At 44.3% G+C, this 22,088-nt stretch overlaps 1 protein-coding gene across 6 annotated transcripts in view; it reads left to right on the plus strand.

The window, feature by feature from the left end:
* Positions 1-22,088, plus strand: part of DENND5B (DENN domain containing 5B) — a 140,195-nt gene that overhangs the window by 81,547 nt on the left and 36,560 nt on the right. For 2 of the 6 annotated variants that reach the window (XM_058655744.1, XM_058655745.1), the window contains 6 exons: positions 6,015-6,551; positions 9,324-9,555; positions 11,409-11,495; positions 13,367-13,517; positions 20,051-20,144; positions 20,947-21,057. In XM_058655744.1, the coding sequence (XP_058511727.1) occupies positions 6,015-6,551; positions 9,324-9,555; positions 11,409-11,495; positions 13,367-13,517; positions 20,051-20,144; positions 20,947-21,057 (1,212 nt within the window). The remainder of the gene's footprint in view (positions 1-6,014; positions 6,552-9,323; positions 9,556-11,408; positions 11,496-13,366; positions 13,518-20,050; positions 20,145-20,946; positions 21,058-22,088) is intronic. The other 4 variants (XM_036497318.2, XM_058655748.1, XM_058655746.1 and 1 more) reach the window with 3 other exon arrangements.

Here is a 22,088-nt window from a genome sequence, read left to right on the forward strand (position 1 = left end):
ATAGTTGCAGAAAGGACAGGTTTACGAGATGATTACTTTAAGAAGGTATGGTTCTCATTGTTAGCTAACTATTGTAACTACACAGACTTATAATTAACCACCCACTGCCTTTCTGTGCGATTCCACACTGGTCTGCTTTCAGGCAAGGAGCTGGCAGGAGGGGCGGAGGGACACGATCCTGAATATGCCTTCAGAATGCTGCCTGCCTTTCTCCTGGCTTTCCCGCCTTGGCAGCATGCAGCGGACCAAACACAGTCTGAAAAGAATGGCAGAACTGTCTTATTGCTCGTTTTTTGTTGTTTCTTGACCTGAGGGAATGTTTTAAATGTGCCCTCTGGACTGCCCTCATGATAACTCCACTTGAGATCCTGTGAAGTCGGTTCCCAGCTCCCCACTCGCATTCTGGGGTACTCTTGCCTGTGTCATGGTGGTTCCCCAAAGTGATCATCTACATAGGGCTCGTTCTTTCATTCACCAGTTATCTCTTATGTTATGTCTGTAAAATACAGAGGGAGACATCAAGATAAATAAAAAGTGGTTTCTGCTTTTTAGTAAGAAAAAAGAAAAACATTTGTATTTGGTAATAATAACCATTTTTTAACATGTAAGAGGAATGAAAGAAATGAAAATTTGCGGAGATCAGCATGCCTTTAGGGTACTGGCATGGGAAGGCTCCATGGTAGAAGCTTTTAAACCTTTGTTAAAGTAACTGAAATTACTTTCAGGCAGCTGTCATTTTTAAGGATTCACTTACATATCATAGTTGCATTCCTGTTGATTGGTAGAAAGAAATATTTGCTCCTAAAATGATCGTTTTATAATGGTTTTTTGTAATAGTTTTTTTTTTTTAGAATTATTAGACACAAACAAATGTCTTTTTTCTGACTCACTGCCTGAATACCCACAGCAGTCAAAGCTAAGAGCCAAGAACTCCATTGAGATATGTCAATGGAGTGACAGGAGCTTTTTCCTTCACACTGCCTCCCTTGGTCTACATTAGCAGGAAGAGTCAGGAGCCAGAGCTGGGTATGAAATCATATACTCCCATTTTAACCACCATCTTAACCATGACACTAAACACCTTCCACTGTAATACTTTCTGAGCCTTTCTGATAGAAGTTGTGAAATTCAATGTTGCTAATCTGGGCCCTTCGAAGCAGGCCTGAGAGGATTATGTGGAGCGTGGAGTCAGGTGACAGCTTTAGTGGGAGAGTGTACTTTGTTCTTTTAAGTCTTTCAGTGTGTCCTGCATCCCATGTGGTCTCGGGTTCAAGTCACAGATGTTCTACTTCCAGCATCCTGCTAATATACCTGGAAAGGCAACGGAGGAAGGCCCCAGAACCTTGGCCCCTATACCCATATGGGGAGCATGGCTGGAGCTCTTGGCTCCCGACTTCTGTCTGAGCTAGCCCAGGTTGTTGTGTCTGTTCAGGGGAGTAAACCAGCAAATGGAAGATCTCCTTCTCCCTCTCTCATTCCCTCTTTGTTTCTAGCTCTGCCTTTCAAATCAGTAAAATCTATTTTTGAGACGTGCCATTATAAAAATTGTGTCCTGCTTTGTAGAGACTAAAACCAAGCATAAAGATGTAGACTTAAAAAAAAAAAAAAAAAGCCCTGAAGACACTATCATCTTCAAGGTGTGACATCTCAGCTCTTTATTGGGAGTGGGAAGAAGTGTCCTAAACTGCCAGGGTGGAGCTGCGCGTCTGGAGCACTGCCAGGAGGTGTTGGGATCCAGGGATCCTCATTGCTTCTCTGGCTTTGGATAGAAAGTAATCTTGAGTTTCTGGTGACCTCAGTGTGACTCTAGGTCACTTGCTCATTGTCCCATGACATGAAAAGCTGGAATCAAAAGCTAGAAAAAAAGACGCAACTGTTTGCATTTCGCCTTGCCGGAATCTTGCTAGTGAGGAGCAGAGGGTGGGGTGCCTTCTCTCCTGTGTGACCTGGAGCAGAGAACAGCAGAGCTGGCATGTGTCCTCTGGTTTACTGACCACTGCCTCCCTTGCCGTGTTCCTTAGCCACTCATGTGCATGAGACCACGTTTATGTGATGGCTGTGCCTTTGACGCTCCCCTCCCACAGTCTAGAAGCAATCTTTTTTTTTTTTTCTACTTTATTTTGGTCTTTTTTCCTTTTTTTTTTTTAAAGCTTATTTATTTTTGATGATGTTTACATAGTTGAGAAGAATGTATTCCCGTATGGACCACTGATTAGGGTGAGGAGAGTCCAGGAGTGGGGGAAAATGGATGAGACAAAAATTTCCTTTTTTTTTTTTTTTTTTCTGTATCTGGGGGAGAGGCGGGGCAGAGAGCCTAACCACATCGGTACCTGAGGATGAGGGACAGCTACTTGATGTCATGCTGGGATTCCTGGTGTGGATCATGTTCCCAGGGTACTGCTTAAGTGGTTTTGATAGCTGTGAAACGTTGATTTGTTGTTCCAAGGTTGAAGCAATCCTTCCAAGGTCCATTGGCCAACATAGTCCACCCTAGAGTATCCATTCGTCCAGATATTTGCTGTCAAAGCCTGGAGTTAAAATTGGAGTTACCCAGTTTGTTCTGCCATCTGTGGTACTAGACGTCCTCTGCAGGCGTCAATGATCCATCATGGCGCCCGTGTGCATCTGGGCATGCCGTCTACTGCACAGGCTTCAGCAACCAAGGAGGCCCGGTTCTGACAGATGCACTCCATAGTCACACCACAGATCCTTTGATTTCTCCCATGGTTGGAGTTTTTGAGTCCAGTGACCTAGTTGGTTGGTGGTGGGGGGGTCCCCAAAGAAACCTCACCAGAGGTGTTCCCAGATGTGACTCCTATGTATGAACACCAGTGCAGGGTCCAGCTCAGTTCATCACCAGTATCAGTCTACCCACACACTGGTGGTTGCAGTTGCCCAGTCAGTTCTGTGCCCAGCCCCATCTCATACATGAACCAACGGATGCTGCAGCACAGCCTAACCCTTCCCTGCACACACTCTGCCTTCAGCACAGTCTTTTACTGCCATCTTTCAGTTAAGTAGGAAGAGGTAGGCATTTGGCATCTGCTGTAGTCAGGTACCTGGGGGAATAATCAGACTTCCATGAAGGTATTTAACCGCTTGGATTTCCCCAGACCTACTTGAAAAATATAACATCTTTTTATTTTAAATAAATGTCAAAACCAGGTTCAGAAGCCATTTGCTGTGATTTCTGTTTTTTTTTTTTTTTTTTAACAGCTTTTATCAGCTCAGAACTATCTTGGTCAAGTCATAATCTTCAGAGGCGGGTCATCTGCAGTTGTCTGACTCTTACACACCCTTTCACCCTGCCACCTGTTCTTTCTCTTGTGTCTTCTGAAATGCCTTTACCCTTTCAGGAGAATCAGCTGATCTAGGATGAAGTGAAAATGCATGGATTGTCTATGAATTGGATTGATTTTTACCAGCTTTACCCCATCTGGAAGTATTATAGCTACTAATTTTAAACATCTATCATCACTTCTAATTTACAGGAATTGTTACAGCATTGGACGGTTGGCAGATACAATTCCTGCTTGTTCAGTGAGCAGTTCACCCAGTGTTATCTGTTTGTAAGCGCCTGTAAAAACAAGCACTTGTACCCACTCGGGAATGCCTGATTACTGACTTATTAGCAAATCATGTCCAGATTATAGTAAACTGCTGCGACCCAGAGAAAAGTATTCAGATATAAATTATAAAAATATTCACATGGGGGTAAAATGATAGCAAAGAGGGATTCATTTATTTTTGTTGGAAAGGTAGCTTTACAGAGAGAAGGATAGACAGAAAGATCCTCCGAACATTGATCCACTCCCCAAATGGCTGCAACACGCAGAGCTGAGATGATCCAAAGCCAGGAGCCGGAAGCTTATTTTCTGGCTCTCCCACATGGCTGCAGGGTTCCAAAGCTTTAGGCCAACCTCCACTGTTTTCCCAAGCTACAGGCAGGGAGCTAGATGGGAAATGGAGCAGCTAGGACACAAACTGGTGCCCTTATGGGATCCTGGAGCTTGCAATATGAGAATTTACCCAATTGAGCTATTGCACTGCTCCCAAAAAAGGCCTTTTTTTTTTTTTAAGTTTATTGTTATTTATTCGAAAGACAGAGAAAGATTATATGGGACTTCACTACTTTCCCATTACCATCTAACATGAACCAGAGAGATTTCCATCCATTATGTCACACTGTAGATGCTCTCAGCAGACAGGGCTGGACCAACACCTTAACTTCATTGAGTTTGTGTTCCTGACAGGCATCCAAGTATATGAGCCATCATCTGCTGCCTCGCATGTATTTTATTAGCATGGTTGCATCAGAAATGGGCTCAGGGTTTGATCCCAGGTGCTCCGATATGAAATACTGGGCATCCAGAGCATTGATTCAACCTGCTGTGCCTCAGTGCCTACCCAGGAGGCTTGTCTTTTTTTTTTTTTTTTTTTTTTTTAATGATCTTTACATAGTTGATTAGGGCTCAAACGGTCAGGGGCTACAGAAAAGTCGGCAAGACCATTTTTTCCACATTCTCTTTTTCCCTTCCTGTATCTGGGGGAAGGGGAGAGACAAAGGGAGAAGCCACACCCACCCTCTCAACCATCCCAGGGTCCCCTATGTAGGGCATGCTCCGAGAGCACTGCTCAAGTGGTTTGGATAGTTCAGCTGTTCTGAACTGCTGCCAGTCTTGCCATTCCAAGCATGATGAGATCTCTGCAGAATCCACTGGCTGACATAGTCCACCTTAGCATCTCCACTTGCCCAGATTTTCATTGCCAACACTTGGCTAGGGTAGTTGATCAATTTGTTTTGTCCTCTGTTGTAGTACCAAGTGTCCTCTGCAGGCTCCAATGTACTACCATATCCGCCATATGCACCTGGATACGCTGTCCACTGCTCCTACAGTGCCAATGAGGAGGCTCAGCTTTGACACATAAACTCCATGGTCAGACCATGGAACCTGCAATTCTCTTTATGGTTGGGGTTCTGAGTCCAGCAGTTCGACTGGGGGGATCCCGAAAGAAACTTCATCTGAAGTGATCCCAGACCAGATTCTTGGATGTGCTTGCCAGTACAGTGTCCAGCACAGACCGTGTCCCCAGTCAGCCTATGCATATGCTGGTAGTTGCAATTGCTGGGTCAGTTCTGCCTCCAGCCCTGTCTTCTACACAAACCAATGGGTGTTGGAACCCAGCTTGATCCTGCCCACCACACACTTGGCCCTCACACAAACCAGTGGGAGCTGCAGCCTAGTCAGAGCGACCTGCAATAACCCCCACCAGGCCTGCTCCCTGCCCTGGTTCCCATGCCTGTCAGTATGTACAGCAGACTGGTTCAGTCTGTCCCACATCCCATTCAACTCTCATACCTGTCAATGGACATTGAAGCCTAGTTCAGCCCAACCAGCCCTGCTAATTAGCCCACACACATGCTGGCATGAGCCACTTTCTGTCTAGTCACACCTTTTTAAAAGAAAGAAAGCAGGGACAGGTACTGTGGCATAGCAAGTAAAGCCACTGCCCTGGCACTAGCATCTCATTTGTGTGCCAGTTCGAGCCCTGGCTGTTCCTCTTCTCTAATGCAGCTCCCTAATGATATACCTGAGAAAGTAGCAGAGGATGGCCCAAGTCCTTGGACTCCTGCACCAATGGGGGAGATCCAGAAGAAGCCCCAGGCTTCATGTAGACTCAGCTTCAGCTGGCTTGGCCATTTTGGGAGTGAACCAGCAGATGGGAAATATATTTCTCTCTCTCTCTCTCTCCCTCCCTCCCTCTCTCCTTCTCTTTCTTCCTCCCTCCCTACTTTCCTTCCTTCCTCTTCCTCTCCTTCCCTCCCACCTCTTTTTCTCTCTCAAATAATTAAATGAATTTTTTAAAAGAAATGAATAAAAGCCTTCTAAGCCTGGAAGAGTTCAGAATGAAGGCAGTGTAACCTATACTTTTATTTGTAATTGTTGGCAAAAATATTTTATTTTAGAACTTAAACTTTATTTTTAAACTTTTGCCCTTTTTTTCACTTTTAGGCTAATTTGTGCTTTGTGGATATTGACAACCATTTTATTGAGTTGCCTGAAGAATTCCCACAGTTTCCCAATAAAGCGGATTTTATCCAGGAGCTCTCAGAAGTTCTACTTCAGTTTGGCATCCCTCCCGAGGGCAGCCTGCACAGCAGTGAGAGCACCACCAAACTGAAGAACCTGGTTCTCAAAGACCTGGTCAATGACAAGAAGAACGGCAATGTCTCCCCGAATAGCATCAGCATGTATGAACTCCTGAAGGGCAACGAAACCATGGCCCGCCTGCAGGCTCTGGCCCAGCGGACAGGTGTGACTGTGGAGGAGATGGAGCTCTCTTCTCCCGTGGGAGAAAAAGAAAAGGATTCCAAACTGCAGTGTGAGGAGGCAGAGCTCAGAGACTACCAGCTCAATGTGCAGCTCCGCGAGGTCTTTGCTAACCGCTTTATCCAGATGTTTGCAGATTACGAAGCCTTTGTGATTCAGACTGCTCAGGACCTGGAGTCCTGGCTCACCAACCGGGAGCAGATGCAGAACTTTGACAAAGTAATGAGAACCACACTTCCCCTCCTTAAGGTTCTTAGTGTGCTGTATGACCGTGGGTACATTTTATTAAATACAGGTTCTTTTCCATCTTTCCATCCCATTAAAAAATTTTATTTACTAGTACTTCAGATACAGAGCTCTGAAACTGACCAGTTCTATAAGCTGATCACTACATTGAGTTTTAAATTGCATGTCATGTCATTTCTAAATTTTGTGTACTTTGAAGAGGCTTGAATGATTGACACCCTTAACATTTCACAGGCTTTTCAAAGTGGTGACATTATCTGATCTTTAAGGGTAATATTCACTGCTGTCATTAAGTCTACTAGAATGAGGCCCATTTCTTTTCTAAGAAATCCTTGCTGTTCTATTCAGTCTTCATCTAATAATGAAGTCACAGTTTAACCATGTAAAGGTAACAGGTTAGTTTCAGAAGCCAGATTTTTACTCACCTTAGGACCAAAAGATAAAGGGTATCACCACAGCCAATGTTATGGCTCTTGGTGCTAGACTCTGCTCATGTTTTTGGAAGACAGAGAATGGCATCGGAGGTGGGTTGTCCTGCTGAGGTTGGAGCCACTTGTAAGGTTCACTGTCTTTTCTGCCGGCATGTCTGCCCCCATCCCTAGGAGTTCCCCAGCCTCTTCCTGGGTGCAAACAGTCAGGGAGACAAGCGCCAACAGGTCGGGCCGCTGGCCGTGTGATTGCACATCAGGATGTGCCTTGGTAGAATGTATGGTGGCCTTCCGGTTGTGGCCTGTGTCCTGAAGACCCTCTGGGACTCTGAAACTTTCCAAGAGGCTGCTCTGTAGTCAGGGAACTCCTGACAAGTGAGCGTTAGCTAACATTAACATGAGGGTAGGCACTGTGAAGAAAAGGGATTTCTGATTTCGTCAGCTGACTTTTCTGGTAGAGAGTATATTCTATTGGACTCGTTAAGGCCTAGTGTTACTTACGTTTGAGAAACCTTCAATGGTAGGAAGTCCTTCATTACTTCAAATGTAGAACTACTGCTAGGTTTCTTTCTCATGTGTAGACATTCATGATTTACCCTTGGAGAAATCAGGTTCTTATCTAAAATGGGTCCCACTGCTTTACTCTTCATTATGTAGCTTTAAAGTATAAGTGGAATTCTTTTCTTATAACCCCTAAAGAAATGAAAATTTTGTATGGGATTTCAGAAGTCTTACAGTCATCCCTTTCTTCACTAAGAAAAATTATAGAACTTTCTAGTCCTGTGTGCCAAAGCTTTGTTGACTTTAAATATTTTAGCCCCTGGAGGTCTGAACATCAGAATCCAAATATTTGCCCCATTTTTAAAAGGCTATTTGCTTTATAAAATATGAGGTTGATGTTTATCTGTAAAATGGATTTTGAGCAGTGAACTGATTTTTTAGAGATTACTATGTGTCTTTTTTTAATGGTTATTTGGATTTATGTAAATATATTTAAGGGAATATTTACCTTTTCTGTAAAGGAGTTCATAAAAGGCCTCCTAAATTTCAGAGTGAAAAGCAAATATGCTAGGAAAATTATGAGTATCAATTAAAACATGGCCTTCTGTGGGGACCAGCATGATGGCTCAATTGGCTAATCCTCAGCATACAAGTGCCACCGTTCCATATGGGCACCAGTTCATGACCTGGCCACTCCACTTCCCATCCAGCTCCCCGCTTGTGGCCTGGGAAAACCTTGGGATCCTGCACTTGCATGGGAAACCTGGAAGAAGCTCCTGGCTTCAGATCAGCTCAGCTCAGGCTGTTGTGGCTACTTGGGGAGTGAGTCAGGCGATGGAAGATCTTTCTCTGTCTCTCCTCTCTATAAATCTGCCTTTCCAATAAAAATAAATCTTTTTTTAAAAAAAAGTGAACTGCCGGAAATTGCCCTTCCATGTGTCCCCTTTTGACTTCTGCATCTAGTCAGAAGAATGAAAAGCTAAAGCAACTCAGTGACCAAAATAGTAATTCACTTCTAAATTTAAGCTGATGCCCAAACTGGAACTAGAATTCCTGTATACACAAGGACCTGAAGAACAACAGGGAAAATGAACATTTTAGATTGGGACCAGATTACCACTTGCTGAAGCATTCCCTGCATTAGACAAGCTGGTAACAGGAAAGCTCTGCTTGCTGTGTGGTTTCCAGAAGCTTAGCTCTGGTGGCTTTTTCAGGCAGTGCTTTGGTTGTCAGGGTCAGCACAGGTCTTGGACTTGGTGTAATCTTGAGCTAACACCCACCTGTCAATCTATGAGAAATAGATCTAAGAAGAACATCACTTTGAAGATGGTAAAGATTTCACCTGTAAGCACAAATTCCATGCTGTTTTTTCTGGGGTTATTGTTGATATCAGTTCGTCGTCTCCTTGCCTTATGATATTGGAGGTGCATTGCACACTAAGGATGGACAGTGGACAAAATGATATCTCACTGAGAAAGCAAAGTGGATGGCAGACAGTTGGATGGCACATTGTGCCTTAATGATGCCCTGTTTTCTATGGAGTGGTCATGAGGATCACAGTGTGAATCAGTTTTTGAAAGATAGGATCAGTGATAGTAACCTAAATGATCTGAATTCTGTTAACTAGGGAAGCAAGCTTTCAAGAGTTATGTGTTTAAAGTCAGGTTTTTTTTTTTTTTTTTTTGGTTGTTTTGTTTTGCTTTGTTTTTTAGTACTATGAAAGACAGTGACCTCAGCAACAGCTGACTTTCAGGTTTGTTGCGTAGTGTTGAGGTGGCTTCTTGGCACTAACAATTTGCTGATTGTCTCATTACAGGCTTCCTTTCTGTGTGACCAGCCTGAACCTTACCTGCCATTTCTCTCACGCTTTATTGAAACTCAGATGTTTGCCACCTTTATCGATAATAAAATCATGTCTCAGTGGGAAGAGAAGGACTCTTTGCTTCGGGTCTTTGACTCTCGGATTGAGAAGAGAAGACTGTATAATGTGAGGGCACCTACCTTGAGAACATCCATATATCAGAAATGCAGCACTTTAAAAGAAGCAGGTACATTTGTTATGCCTTTTGGAATTGGCATGGGTCATGTCTATTTCTTTTTAAAGTTATTTTTATTTGAGAGACAGAGAAGGCTACTGGTTCAGCCTCCAGATGCCTGCCGAGCTGTGCCAAGCCAGAGCCAGAAGGCAGGAGTTCCATCCACATCTCTCACAGAGCGGCCAGGACCCAATTAGGGTCTGTGTGAGCAGGAAACTAGAATCAGAAGCCAGAAGTGGACACCCAGATGGCACGATATGGAACCTGACTGCTTTAACCACTGAGATGAATGCCCCTCTAGTGATCTTTCCCTTTTACATGTTTTTGACCATGTATACTGCAAAATAAATTTTCACTTTAGCCTCATGGTTAAAACAGGCACAAGTGCTTTCCTTCTGTAAGGTTTTGTTTTCTTTCTGTTCCTGTAAGGCAAGTATTCATTGAAGATACTAAGTCTGAGCTGCTGCCTGATTTGCCTACCTGAAACAGTGCATTTGCTTTAGTAGTGCTATTAAAATTGAATCTGAATTTTTGGATTCAAATGGAAGAGACCATAAACCCTGATGGAAGTTATTCCCTCAGTCAGATGGTTGTGTGTCTTACTTGGTATTCCCTCAGTCAGATGGTTGTGTGTCTTACTTGCCATGCGTGAATGTATTAGATACGTAGTCGGGTTAGTACCCAGGCACTGTCCTGAGTGCTTACTGAATGCCCATCGTTATGCCAAGTGTTTTACATGCTTTTTTGTATTTGGTGTTTACACAAGCGAAGGTAGACACACTTGTTTTGTTGCTGTCCTGATTGTTTAGCTGAGAAATGAGAGGGGGAAGTGACATGGCTGTGGTTGCACGCCGGTGATTGGTGGAGCCTTGGTTTGAACCCAGATCTGACTGTCCAGCACCGGCACTGCAATCTTGTTAATTTTTGCCTTTGGTTTTTTTTAATGTATAAAATGTGGGGCTCCACACAGTTTTATGGATCTATGCCTGGTTATTAACTCATCCTTTGTTCCATAGACCTGTTATCTGAGTTCCCCTTCCTTGCATTTTTCCCGTTTCTAGTGTGGGAACTGTTTGAGAGCTGCTCTCCTCTCCCTAAAGAAGGAAAGCAACATTTTGTGATACTTCTTCCCTGGGCTTGTGTTACTTACCTGTCTACCCTAGTGATGCTGTTGTTTTCGCATACTTAGGAAGTATGTAAATGATGAATTTTGGGTAGAGTTCTGTGCAACTCACCCTGTATGCTCTCACATAAGGTGGACCCTCAGAACCTTGCAAGAAGTGATGCCCCGTTCTGTGTTTCTGAAAATTGGGGTGGTAGTGTGAATCAAGTTGCCCAGGCTTGCTCAGAGGCCTGCGTTCTGGGGCTTCAAGGGCCACATGAATGGGACAGGGGCATGTGGAGCTAGCTTCATGCCTGTTTTCCTGAGGACTTTTGCAGCTGAGCTAAGCACTGATTCCTTAATTTGTGGAATGCTAAAGTCATCCCCATTACGATAGGTTTTCTTTCAGCCTTCCAAAGATACTGATGCTCTCACAGAAAGTATATAATATTCTGGAAAATGTACAATGATTTGACTTATTCAGGAAGTAGTTGGGGCTGATGTGCTGATCTTCCAGGAGTTTAATTGATCAAACAAATTATTTTTTAAGATAAAATGAGGCAGCTGAATGTGACGGTGCTGGCCTCTCTTCAGTGAGGCAGGAATTTCATTAATTAGGGAAAAATCCCTGTCCCCACCCCATCCTGAAAGAACTTTGCAAGGATTTTAGATGCGGGTAATGTTGAATGCTCTGTTGCGTGTTGTTTTTCTTTTGTGTTTTGCTTTTGCTTTGCCTCTAACTGAAAAGAATTTTGGTTTGCAGGTGAACTCCTTAGGCACAGGCTGTCTGCTGTTGATATTGTAGCCCCAGAACCTCATGATTTCTGTGCAGAAAGACAACCAGCTGATAGTAATTTGGCTTTCTTTTTTTCCTCACCGATCATACCACATGACGTTGGCACAAACCTTAGAAGACTAACAGTAGACTCCCGACCTCTCAAAGCAGGCATTTAATAATTCCTGAGTGCCCAGTGGCCACTGGCGGTATACTCACTGAACTGCAGCCTTGGGTTTTACTCCCTGTGGCCATTTAAAAAGTAAACCCGAGGATAATTCATTGTGAATCATAGCTTTTGTTTTTTAAAAATGTCCCAAGGATAAGAGAACCTCTTGGTATCAGTTGGATTTCTCTTTCATTTTAAATCCAGTGAAAAAAGTGTCTCTACTCTCCCTCCGCCTTTCACAGTGACGGAAATAGTCATTGGCAGAAATGGGATTTTGTAGTGTTTCACAGAATATGAGATTGGCGGGAACTTCAGAGAAATCTGTGCTATGAATCCAGGAACTTTTTTGCCCAAGCTGTCCACTAGTTAGTTAGGTACTAATATGCATAGAGAATATTAACAGAGTTGCCAAGAGCTAGGGGACATTGCTGAAAATTAAATAGCATTTTGTTTTAATGCACAGCATTCTTTTGCCCTGCATTGAATGTACTGTTCAAGAAGTTACAAGTTGCACGTTAAAAAAAAAAAAAAACAGTGAAATTCAGAACGAATCTGGCTAAGTTCCCTTGGGCTGTGAGAGCAGATGAGGGAATCTTCCAAGTACATATGTAGCATTTTGAACTTCTGGTCGTAAAGGATAGTAGGAACTTGTGGGCACCATCTGTAGTCCTACCATCAAAACAAACAGCTGGCGTGGGCGGAGCCACTTTGTGATGTGACACAAAATGACATTAATATTCTTTCAACAAGAGTACAGTGTCAAGGGTAGTCGCCTCCTCGGCCCATCCCCCTGAAAAGCTGTAGAATGTGTTTGGGGAGTGGCCAGCAGCACTCAGTCTGCCAGTGTCAGAAAGGAGCACAATGAACTCACAAGATGGGCAGCCCTGTGGGGAGATTTCTGTGTTGCCCTCCTGCAGTTGTTTGCTTCTCCTCCTTTGTAGCCATCTCTGGGCAAAGGTTAGAGGCCAAGGTTGGCTCTTGGGTAGCGTGTTGTATTCCCTTGAAGTTTGAGTTAGGGAAGCCCGGAAGATCTGGAGTTTTTTTTAACCAGAAAAATAGATCACTGTTTGATAGTTCTAAGGGACATCCTTTAACATCCCTAAAAACAGGATATCCACTGGGTCCCATCTTTTCGCTTGTTTTCTGCAAAAGGCCAGCTTCTTATCCTCTGGACATTTTCTGGATGCCTGCTTGTTTGACTGTTCTCTGCCTTCCCTCTTGATCTAATAAACACTCCTAAGTGACTCCTACTAATGGGAATGTGACTGCTGCTAAAAGTAAGCTAATAAACTTCACACCCTTCCTTGTTTTTACAGATGGAGAGCCATGAATATGTAAGGGGTCTTAATGGCACAAGAATGTAAAACAATAAGGCTACTGTGCTTATCGCTCCTTCCCCTTGACATCATCTTTCAGTTCCAGTGAAACACTGTACGCACCCTTGTTTTGTGTACCTATTGTGCTTCAGGCCACGTTTTCGTTAAAAATACTGAATTTCTCACTTAAGAGAAAACTGTCACAGTTCCAAATTACAGAATTTTCAGCCCTGCTGTCCTTTTCACAGAAGCAGAAGATATAGGAAAATTAATCATCCAGTATTTACTGAAGATTAACTTTTTCATACTCACATTACACTGATTTCTGAACAACCTTTGTAAAAGTGTGTCAGAATGCCAAGATGAGTGAGTTCTCAGTAGGTGCATGAGTAGAGAGTAAGCATTATTTGTAAAGGATTAGCAACAAAGTGTGTCTAATTTATTATAAATTTAATTTATAGCCCAGTCAATTGAGCAGAGACTGATGAAAATGGATCACACTGCCATCCATCCACATCTACTCGATATGAAAATTGGTCAAGGCAAATACGAGCAAGGATTCTTCCCAAAGTTACAGTCCGATGTCTTGGCCACAGGACCAACCAATAACAAGTAAGCCTATTCTTCCCCCAGCGGCTGAGGGAAGGAAGGAAGGGCGTGTGCTCCACAGCCCTGGGCTTCGGGTCCGCCGGGCTGCTGTTAATCAGAGCACATTAGCCTTTCTCGGGGACTGAGTGTTGCTCTAGGTGCACATGACTTTTACATCAGCCATAAAAAGAAACATCCAAGAACAAGGAAAGCATACTTGGGACTGGCCACACTGCAGGGACTCTTTAGCTGTAATGGGAACACTGTCAGTAGCACTGAGGGAGTTTGAGTTTTATTATCTGCGTTAGTTTTTACAGCTACCATAACAAGTACCATAAAGTCTGTGGCTTAAAACAACAGGAATTTTTTTTAAAGATTTATTTATTTTTATCACAAAGTCAGATACATAGAGAGGAGGAAAGACAGAGAGGAAGATCTTCTGTCCAATGATTCACTCCCCAAGTGACCACAACGGCCAATGCTGCACCGATCCAAAGCCGGGAGCCAGGAACTTCCTCCAGGTCTCCCACATGGATGCAGGGTCCCAAGGCTTTGGGCCGTCCTCGACTGCTTTCCTAGGCCACAAGCAGGTAGCTGGATGGGAAGTGGAGCTGCCAGGATTAGAAACGGCACCATATGGGATCCCGGGGCATTCAAGGCAAGGACTTTAGCCGCTAGGCCACGCCACCGGGCCCAAAACAACAGGAATTTTTCTTTCACAGTTCTAGAAGCTCAAAGTCCAAAACCCAGGTATTGGCAAAGCCATGCTCTCTCCAAGGCCTCAAAAGGGGATAATCCTTGCTTGCCCTTTCAGCTCCTGGTCTGTAGTTGCAAAACTCTAGCCATCTTCCCTCTGTGTATATACAGAAATTGCCCTTGAAGGACATCAGAGGCCCACCCCCATCTTAGCTTGATTACATCTGCCAAGTGAACCATGTTCACAGTTACCTCTGTGTGGAACACAGTGCTACACAGTCACCATCTTTGCATTTAGGAGTAGTAGAATCATGGGCAAAAAAAATTAAACAGAAACAAAGATAAACCTTGTCATTCCTGATGGTGATGTATGATTCTAGTCCATATTCTGAATATGACTAGAAGTATTTGGGATTAAGAGAGTTACTCATTTTAAGTGAATACATGTGTTCTGTTTAAAGACATGGTTTACACGAAAGAACCCAAAGTGAGTGATAATGGGGAACATGGTAAGTCAGGAAGAGCAACGTCATGCGGAACTAACAGTTCTAGAATTACGTTCAGTCTTAACCACTAACTAATATAGGAACCTTGTACAAGTTGCAGTCACTTCCTTTTCTCATCCAAAAATATTCCAACATCCTATAGTGTCTATGGTTCCTTTCTTTTTTCTTTCGGGATTTATTTATTTATTTGAAAGGCAGAAGGACATAGAGCAAGATCTTGATTCACTGGTTCATTCTGCAAATGGCTCCATTGGTGAGCAGGGCCAGACTGAAACCAGGAAGTATAAACTCTATGACTGGCAGAAACTCATGTATGTGAGCCTTTGTGTATTGCTATCCAGCCCCATTAGCAGGGAGCTGGATTGGAAGTAGAATAGCTGGAACAGTGAACTGGCAGTCCAATGTGGGGTGCAAGCATCCAAGGTCACTGCTTAACCCATGCCACAATGGCCTCCATTGTGATTCCTTATTAAAGAACCTCAGAGAAAAAGATGGGGCTGGCACTCTAATGATAGCAGATTAAGCTGCCCCTGCAATGCCCGTATCCCATGTGGGCACCAGTTCATCTCCTGGCTGCTCCACTTCCAGTCAGCTCCCTACTGATGTACCTGGGAAAGCAATGGAGTATGACCCAAGTACCTGGGCCCTTGCATCCAGGTTGGAAAACCCAGAAGAAATTTCCTGGCTTTGCTGTACCTCAGCCCCGGCTATTGCAGCTATTTGGGGAGTGAGTCAGCAAGTGGAAGATTCTCTCTCTCTTTCTGTCTGTCTCTGTCTCTATAGTTCCACCTTTCAGATATCTAAAATAAATCCTTAGAACGTCTCAGAGATGAAAGTGAAAAGGAACCAGGACAGTGGGAAAGAAAGAAACTCGAAGTCTGAAGTCCCGGACAAGGTGTATGAGCAGAGAGTGGCGGTCACTGCCTGTGCTTCAGTGGCATGTGGTGTCCGAGGGGCAGGGAGATCTGCCTGGCCTGGCGTGAGTGACAAATGACATGAGAGTTCTTAGAAGATAGCTTACAACAGTGAGGTTTCTACTCTCCTGGGGACTGCTGCGCCAGATTGCAAATTTTTGATCCTTGCCTTTATTTCCTAGGGTGTGTGTCATGATTCTGTAGGTCAGAAAAAGGTGTAACAAGGTAAATTGTCTGCGATGACATAAGTACGGTATGGAGTTAGATATTGTGTAGATTTCTTGGGATTCATATCTGATAGTATTTGTATATGCTTGTGTTCAAGTTTGTACTTAGTATCATCGTGTTTTGTTGTTATTAAAGTCCAGGTTTTTGAAAATACTTTTATTGGGAAGGAAGTGGTACAGAGAGTAAGAAGAGACAGAGAGAGATTTTCATTCTGCTGACTCACTCCCCACATGGCTGCAGTGCCAGAGCTGGGCTGCTCAAGAGTCAGAAGTATTAGCAAGGGGCTGGATCGAAAGTGGAGAAGTTGGGACTCAAACTGGTGCCCATATGGGATGCCTGCACCGTGGATGGAGGCTTAGCTTGCTGCAGCGCAGTGCTGGTCCCAAGCGCCATAGTTTTAATAACCTTAGAGGAATGAAATCTTGCTCGTTTTCCTAGCACACCAGCTGAAGGTGTTTGTGGAGATGTGTTTCTGAAATGTGTCAGAAGTATCTATTGAGTTAGGTCCAAATATGAGAAAGCAAACACATCAAAAGAAAAAAATGGGGTGTGTGTGTGTGATTAAAAGGAACACTTTTCTATAGACACCGCTGTTTCTTTTCCCTTCAGCATTTTAATTACCAGCCTCCACCCCTTACAGTTCTGTCAAAAAATTTGGAAATTTTCACCACAGCTTCATTTAAAGTAATTACTACCCTTCCTTCCAGCCTTTTTTTTTTTTCTGCTTTCAAGTAGACCTTCCTTGCCAGTGAGGCCTGCTGTGTGCCAGGAGCAGAGGGTGGAGATAGAGGTGACTGTACTGCTTACTGGGAGTGCCCGCCCCTGAGCTGGCTGGGCACCAGCCCCCGCTGCCGGCTCCCAGGACCTGGCCACTCGCCCTTGTGGCAAGCGTCTCCCAGTGCTGTACCTACTGTTTTACCTGCCCACTGTACAAGTGCAGTTCAGAACGGGTCAGGAGTACAGACTGAGATCGCACAGCCAGAAACAGCCAAGGGGAGCCCACAGAAGCCCAAGCACCACATGCACTGTGCAGCTGTCCCTCTGATAAAGAGCTGAATGTGTTATTTTTTTTTTTTCTGTAAGTTGGAAACCGTGTTACCATTAGTAGCCTCCCGCCCGTTCCCTAGATTTTGAACAATCTAAGATGTATGGGAGTGTAGCAGTGAATACCCATGGGATCTTACCTCTGCGCTTTGCTGGGGCCTGTGGAGGGAAGTGGACCCAAAAGAACTGGGAGAGACCTTTGGGAACTAAGGTCCATCCTCGGGCACTGTCTTCCCCCAGAAGAGCCACGTGGAGCAGTGATGGGTATCAGAGAGCCTGTCCCTGGCAAATGGCTCTGTTGTCAGGGGCTGGTAGGAATCCGTCTTGCATTAGCAGCAGAGTCAGGGCTAGAACCCAGGCCTCCTTACTGCCTGCACCTGGCAGTGCTGTGCCACTTCAAATACTTGGGGAGGAACACTATTCAGTCATATAAAAGTATTGTTCACGAGAATGAAACCTAACCACTGATGATGAAGAGGGAGACCAGTGTGTTTGTAAGCTGAAGGAACTTAGCTGAAAAAGAAAATTGGTGAAATAGCAAAGAAAGTACCTGGTGGTGTGTATTGAAAAGGGCAAGAGTTAACTGACTGGTCAACGACAAAGACAGGAGAAATGACTGTGAACCAAGGCTCAGATTTTACACTTCGCAGTCACAAGAAAGATGAAGACATTTTTTTTTCTGTGTGCATCATGTCAGTGTGAATACAAGACAAAAACGAGGAGCAGGTTGGAGCATCAACTGTATGGGACACTTGAGGGCCAGGGGAACTTTTACAGTGCTTTCAGATCGCGCGGGGCAGATGAGGGACATCAAGAGGTAGTCCACGTGGGAATATGAGAGTGGGAAAGTAGTGAGGGGAAGGGGAGACTGACTCCAGGGGCTCGAGGGGGAAGTCTGGCACATGGTGGTAGCTTAGGGTCTCCAAGGTAGCAGAGCTCTGGTGGTCACTATCTGGCTGTGACCATAGGGGGCCCCACGATTGTAAAGCTGTGTTTACACAATCGGCACTCCTTAGCAGGGAAGAAAACTGACTCTTTGCTGAATGAGAATGACATGAACAAGTGATTGTGGGAGACAAGAGTTAGGTGGTTTGAGTTCTCTGTTCTCATCTGGCCCCTGGACTTGAACAGCTAGGTTGGCTGCAGAAACCTGTTTAAGTAAGAAAGAGGTTAATAAGTGTCCTTCAGCACCTCATGTTGCCCAGGGTCTCAGGCATATTTATTATGAAATTGTTAACAAAACGCAAAAGCTATAGAGGCCAGAGTATTGGAACTGTAAGGCAGCTTAGATACCAACCCCTCAGTAGCAGAGACATACAGGATTACCAGAGGTTTTATTATAAATCACAGAATGAGGTCACTGCTAACTGACCATGTGCAAACAGTGGTCAGCTAGCAGACGCCCGGCGTGAGGTCAGGTCTCAAAGAAACAAGCAGAGGCCTGGTTATGTAGAGCTCAGAGCCCATGGAAACAACTGTGTTTTAGGAAAGTCGTTTTTCCTGTGTGTTTCGGTATTGAGTATGTAATTAATGTTTTTCGAGAACAGCTGATAAACACAGGCTGTCTCACAGCAGTCACACAATTATAGGTCCACAAGGAACCACAGGGGCAGCCAGTTCAGCCTTGTACCTTAGAGATGAGGAAGTATTGATTTGGATCCGAAGTTTAGAAAGAAATGTTCCTAAATTGGTTTTATTCTTGCACGACACTAGAATTAAATAATTCTGAATAATGCATTTTTAATTTTCCTTTGTGTTAAAAAATTTATATTTACTTTGAGCAAGCCAAGGCATCCCAACTAAATGCCTAATGTAAACAGGGGCTAAATTAAGATCTGACTTGTTAGTGTCTACAAATATTCTGTGTGTTACCTCTTCTAGAATGCTACTGATTTATTTGAGAGAAAGTGACAAAGTCAAAGAAAATTCCCTGTTGCTAGGTCATCCCCCAGTTGGACACAGTGATCAGAGCTGGGTCGGACCAAATCCAGGAGCTGGGAACTCAGTCCCAGTCATTTTCTGCTTGTGATTCCACCTTCCTAGTTACAGCAGGGACCTGAGTACTTGAGCAGATGAAGTCTGAGATCTTTGGGTTCCTGTTGCCCTTACAGGGAATCTGGATTGAGCTCCACCCTCCAGCACCAGCCCAGCCTTGCCTCCGCTTTGAGAGACCTTTGGGGACTGAGCCAGTGGCATTAAAATCTTTCTTTGTATCGCTTCTCAGCCTTTTGGCTAAGATCAAGTATAAAACCTTTTCTTGTGCCAATTGCAGCCCCTCTTTTACTCTCACTCTCTCTGCCTTTTAAATAATAAATAAATCTTAAAACTGTTATGAGGGATCTGACATGGTGGCACACCAGGCTGAGCCTCTGCCCTGTGGCACAGGATCTCATACGGGTGCCAGTTCGTGTCCCGGCTGCTCCACTTGCCATCCAACTCCCTGCTTGTGGCTTGGGAAAGCAGCTGAGGGCAGCCAAGGGCCTTGGGGCCCAACACCCACAAGGGAGACCTGGAAGAGGCTCCTGGCTCCTGGCTTCTAATCAGCTCAGCTCCAGGTGTTGCGGCAGTTTGGGGAGTGAAGCAGCAGATGGAAAATCTTCTCTCTATGAAAAAAAAAAGTAATAAAAATCTACCTTTTAAATAGAAATAAATCAGTCTTTTATAAAATAATGTGACAAGGTGGGCATTGTGGCACTGTGTGGGGTAAGCTGTCCCTTTGCCGTATCAGAGTGCCTGATTTGATTTGTGGTCACTGTTGTTTCCTGCCAATGGGCCTGGGAAGGCAGCAGATGGTGGCCTAAGTGACTGGCTTCCTGCCACCCCCACATTGGAAGCCTGGCCTTCCCATCCCCTGCCCCCCTCCTGCCAACCCTCACCAGCTGTTGCAGGCATTTGGGGAGTAAGCAGGAAAGACTGATTTCTCTCTTTCTCTCTCTCTCTCCCCCTCTCCCTCTCTCCCTCTTTCTCACACACACATTGTGCACACTTTGCTTTCCAGTAAAAGGAATAGTGGGTTTTTTTTAGAACATAACTTAAACATATTTTAAATGAGCTGATTAAAAAGTAGATATTGTCCATTTTTGTGTTCAGTTTTTCCGATTCAAAGGCAAGGGCTAACTTTTTCTTGAGCAATTTTAACCCCCGTGCCCTTGGCTGGCTTCCTTTTCAGCCGCTGGGTGAGTCGCAGCGCCACCACACAGCGCCGGAAGGAGCGGCTTCGCCAGCACTCGGAGCACATCGGCCTGGACAGCGACCTGCGGGAGGTAGGTGGGCGGGCAGCAGCCTGGAGCTGGGCCTTTGCAGCCCAGCAGGCACTGCTCTGTAGGCTTTTGCCTTCTTTTTAAAAACTATTCAGATATATTTTTAAATACTAATTCTTTTGTGCTTACAGCTAAAAATACCATTTTTCTATTTTTGTAATTTTAATAAACCTAAAATAAAGCTCTAAAAAAAGGCTTTCCATGTAAAAGCCCAGGTGAAGACGGAGTTTAGGGTGCGTTTTCGGTCAGTATATCCACTGTAGGCAGATGAATTCGACATTTACCATTCTGAATGTAGGTGTGTCTGGCTGTGCTTTGTCTTTGATTTGCTGACATTTTTTTAAAGTCTTTTCAAACTGTTATACACATCAGATCCTTATGTTTTATTTGAATTCTTTGAGAACAAATTATAATTATACATTTGGATAATTATAAGTAAGTTTTAATTATTTGTTATAATCTAAAAATATGCAATCAGAAGCTATTAACTTTTCTCAACTCAAATGTATAGAAATAAAGCAGAAAACATCAAAATTCTTCATCTTTGTTAATGTGTTCACGCATCTATGATTTTAAACATCTCGAGAGCTGAAGCGTGATCCATGTCATCGTTGGGTTTTTGCTGCTCCATTTCCTGCCCTGGCCATTTTGCTGTGGTTTTATCTCATGCATGCCTGTTTTGCCTGTCTCTTTTTCCTTGTCCTGCGTTTTTCTCTCTCTTTTTTGTTGGTTTTGTGTGTTTTGTTTTGTTTTGTTTTGTTTTGTTTTTTTGCTTTCTGTCATTGGCGCTTCTCCATCCTGCTAGCCTTCAAGGGAACTTGAGATCTGTCAGAACTCCATGGCATTCTGGGAGTGGGATCAGGGCCCACCTCCTCCTGCACGACTTCCCAAAAAATCCTTCTCTGAGTGCTGTCTGGTATGTCGCTGCCAGAGCTTGTGTTGAGTGCCCCCGAGTGAGCCACACGCATGTGTACACCTAGTTCTAGAAGGCGTCACGTCACCTCAGGTGTGACCCCTCGGCTGCTGTCCTCCTACCCCAGCCCCCAGGGGCCACTGCTTCGTCTCAAGTCTGGTGGCTTGTGCTGGCATGTGCTGCTGTATTTCCATGTTGTTGACAGACAGTGCCGATCACCCTTCATCAGGGGGCCTTGGGGACGAGGACACCAAGTAGCAAATTGCTTTAAAACATAAACTCCTTTTCAGGTAAGCCATTTGCAGAGTTGCAGAGGTGACTCAGTTCCACATCAAGAAGGGTTTCTATTTGTAGTTTTATAAACACCGCATTTTCCATTTCCATATTTTACATGGTCAGAAAATCCAGTCAGCAACATAGAATCTTAGTGCTAAGAGGTATTGTTGAAGGACTCCTGTCCAGTGAGAAGTGCAGGAAACTTGACCAGTTAAGTGCACACGCAGCAGCAGAACTGGATTTCGCTTCCAGCCAGTGTCCATCGTCACTGATCTGCAAGTGGCTGCCCTGACTGCTGTCCATCTGAGGGCACAAGGCCTTAGGCTCCTGCTGGTAGCCTCCTGCTCCTGGCCCCCCCGTTGTGTCATTAGTTCAGATGTATTTAATTCTACAGTGGTCTTCTCAGTGGTTTAACAATAGTTAAAGGGGTAGAGTGTTTAGCAGAACACTCAAGGAGAGCCTGTATTGAAGAGTAGTTACTTTACTGTTTATTGAATAATAAGACATATGTTCTTTTTGTTTAATGAACTTATTCCTTAAGATGTTTAAAGATGTGTTTTTTTGTTTGAAAGAGAAAGCAGGAACAAGAGAGAGACAGAGGGCTTCATTTGCTAGTTCACTCCCATAAAGACCACAACAGCCAGGGTGAAGCTAGGTGCTGAAGCATGCCATCCTGTTCTCCCACACGGGAGGCAGAGGCCCAGCTTCCACTGTCTTCCCTGGAGTGTTAGCAGGAAGCTGGGTCTGAAGTAGAGCAG

The sequence above is a fragment of the Ochotona princeps genome, chromosome 27, assembly GCF_030435755.1.
Source record: "Ochotona princeps isolate mOchPri1 chromosome 27, mOchPri1.hap1, whole genome shotgun sequence".
Classification (NCBI taxonomy): domain Eukaryota; kingdom Metazoa; phylum Chordata; class Mammalia; order Lagomorpha; family Ochotonidae; genus Ochotona; species Ochotona princeps.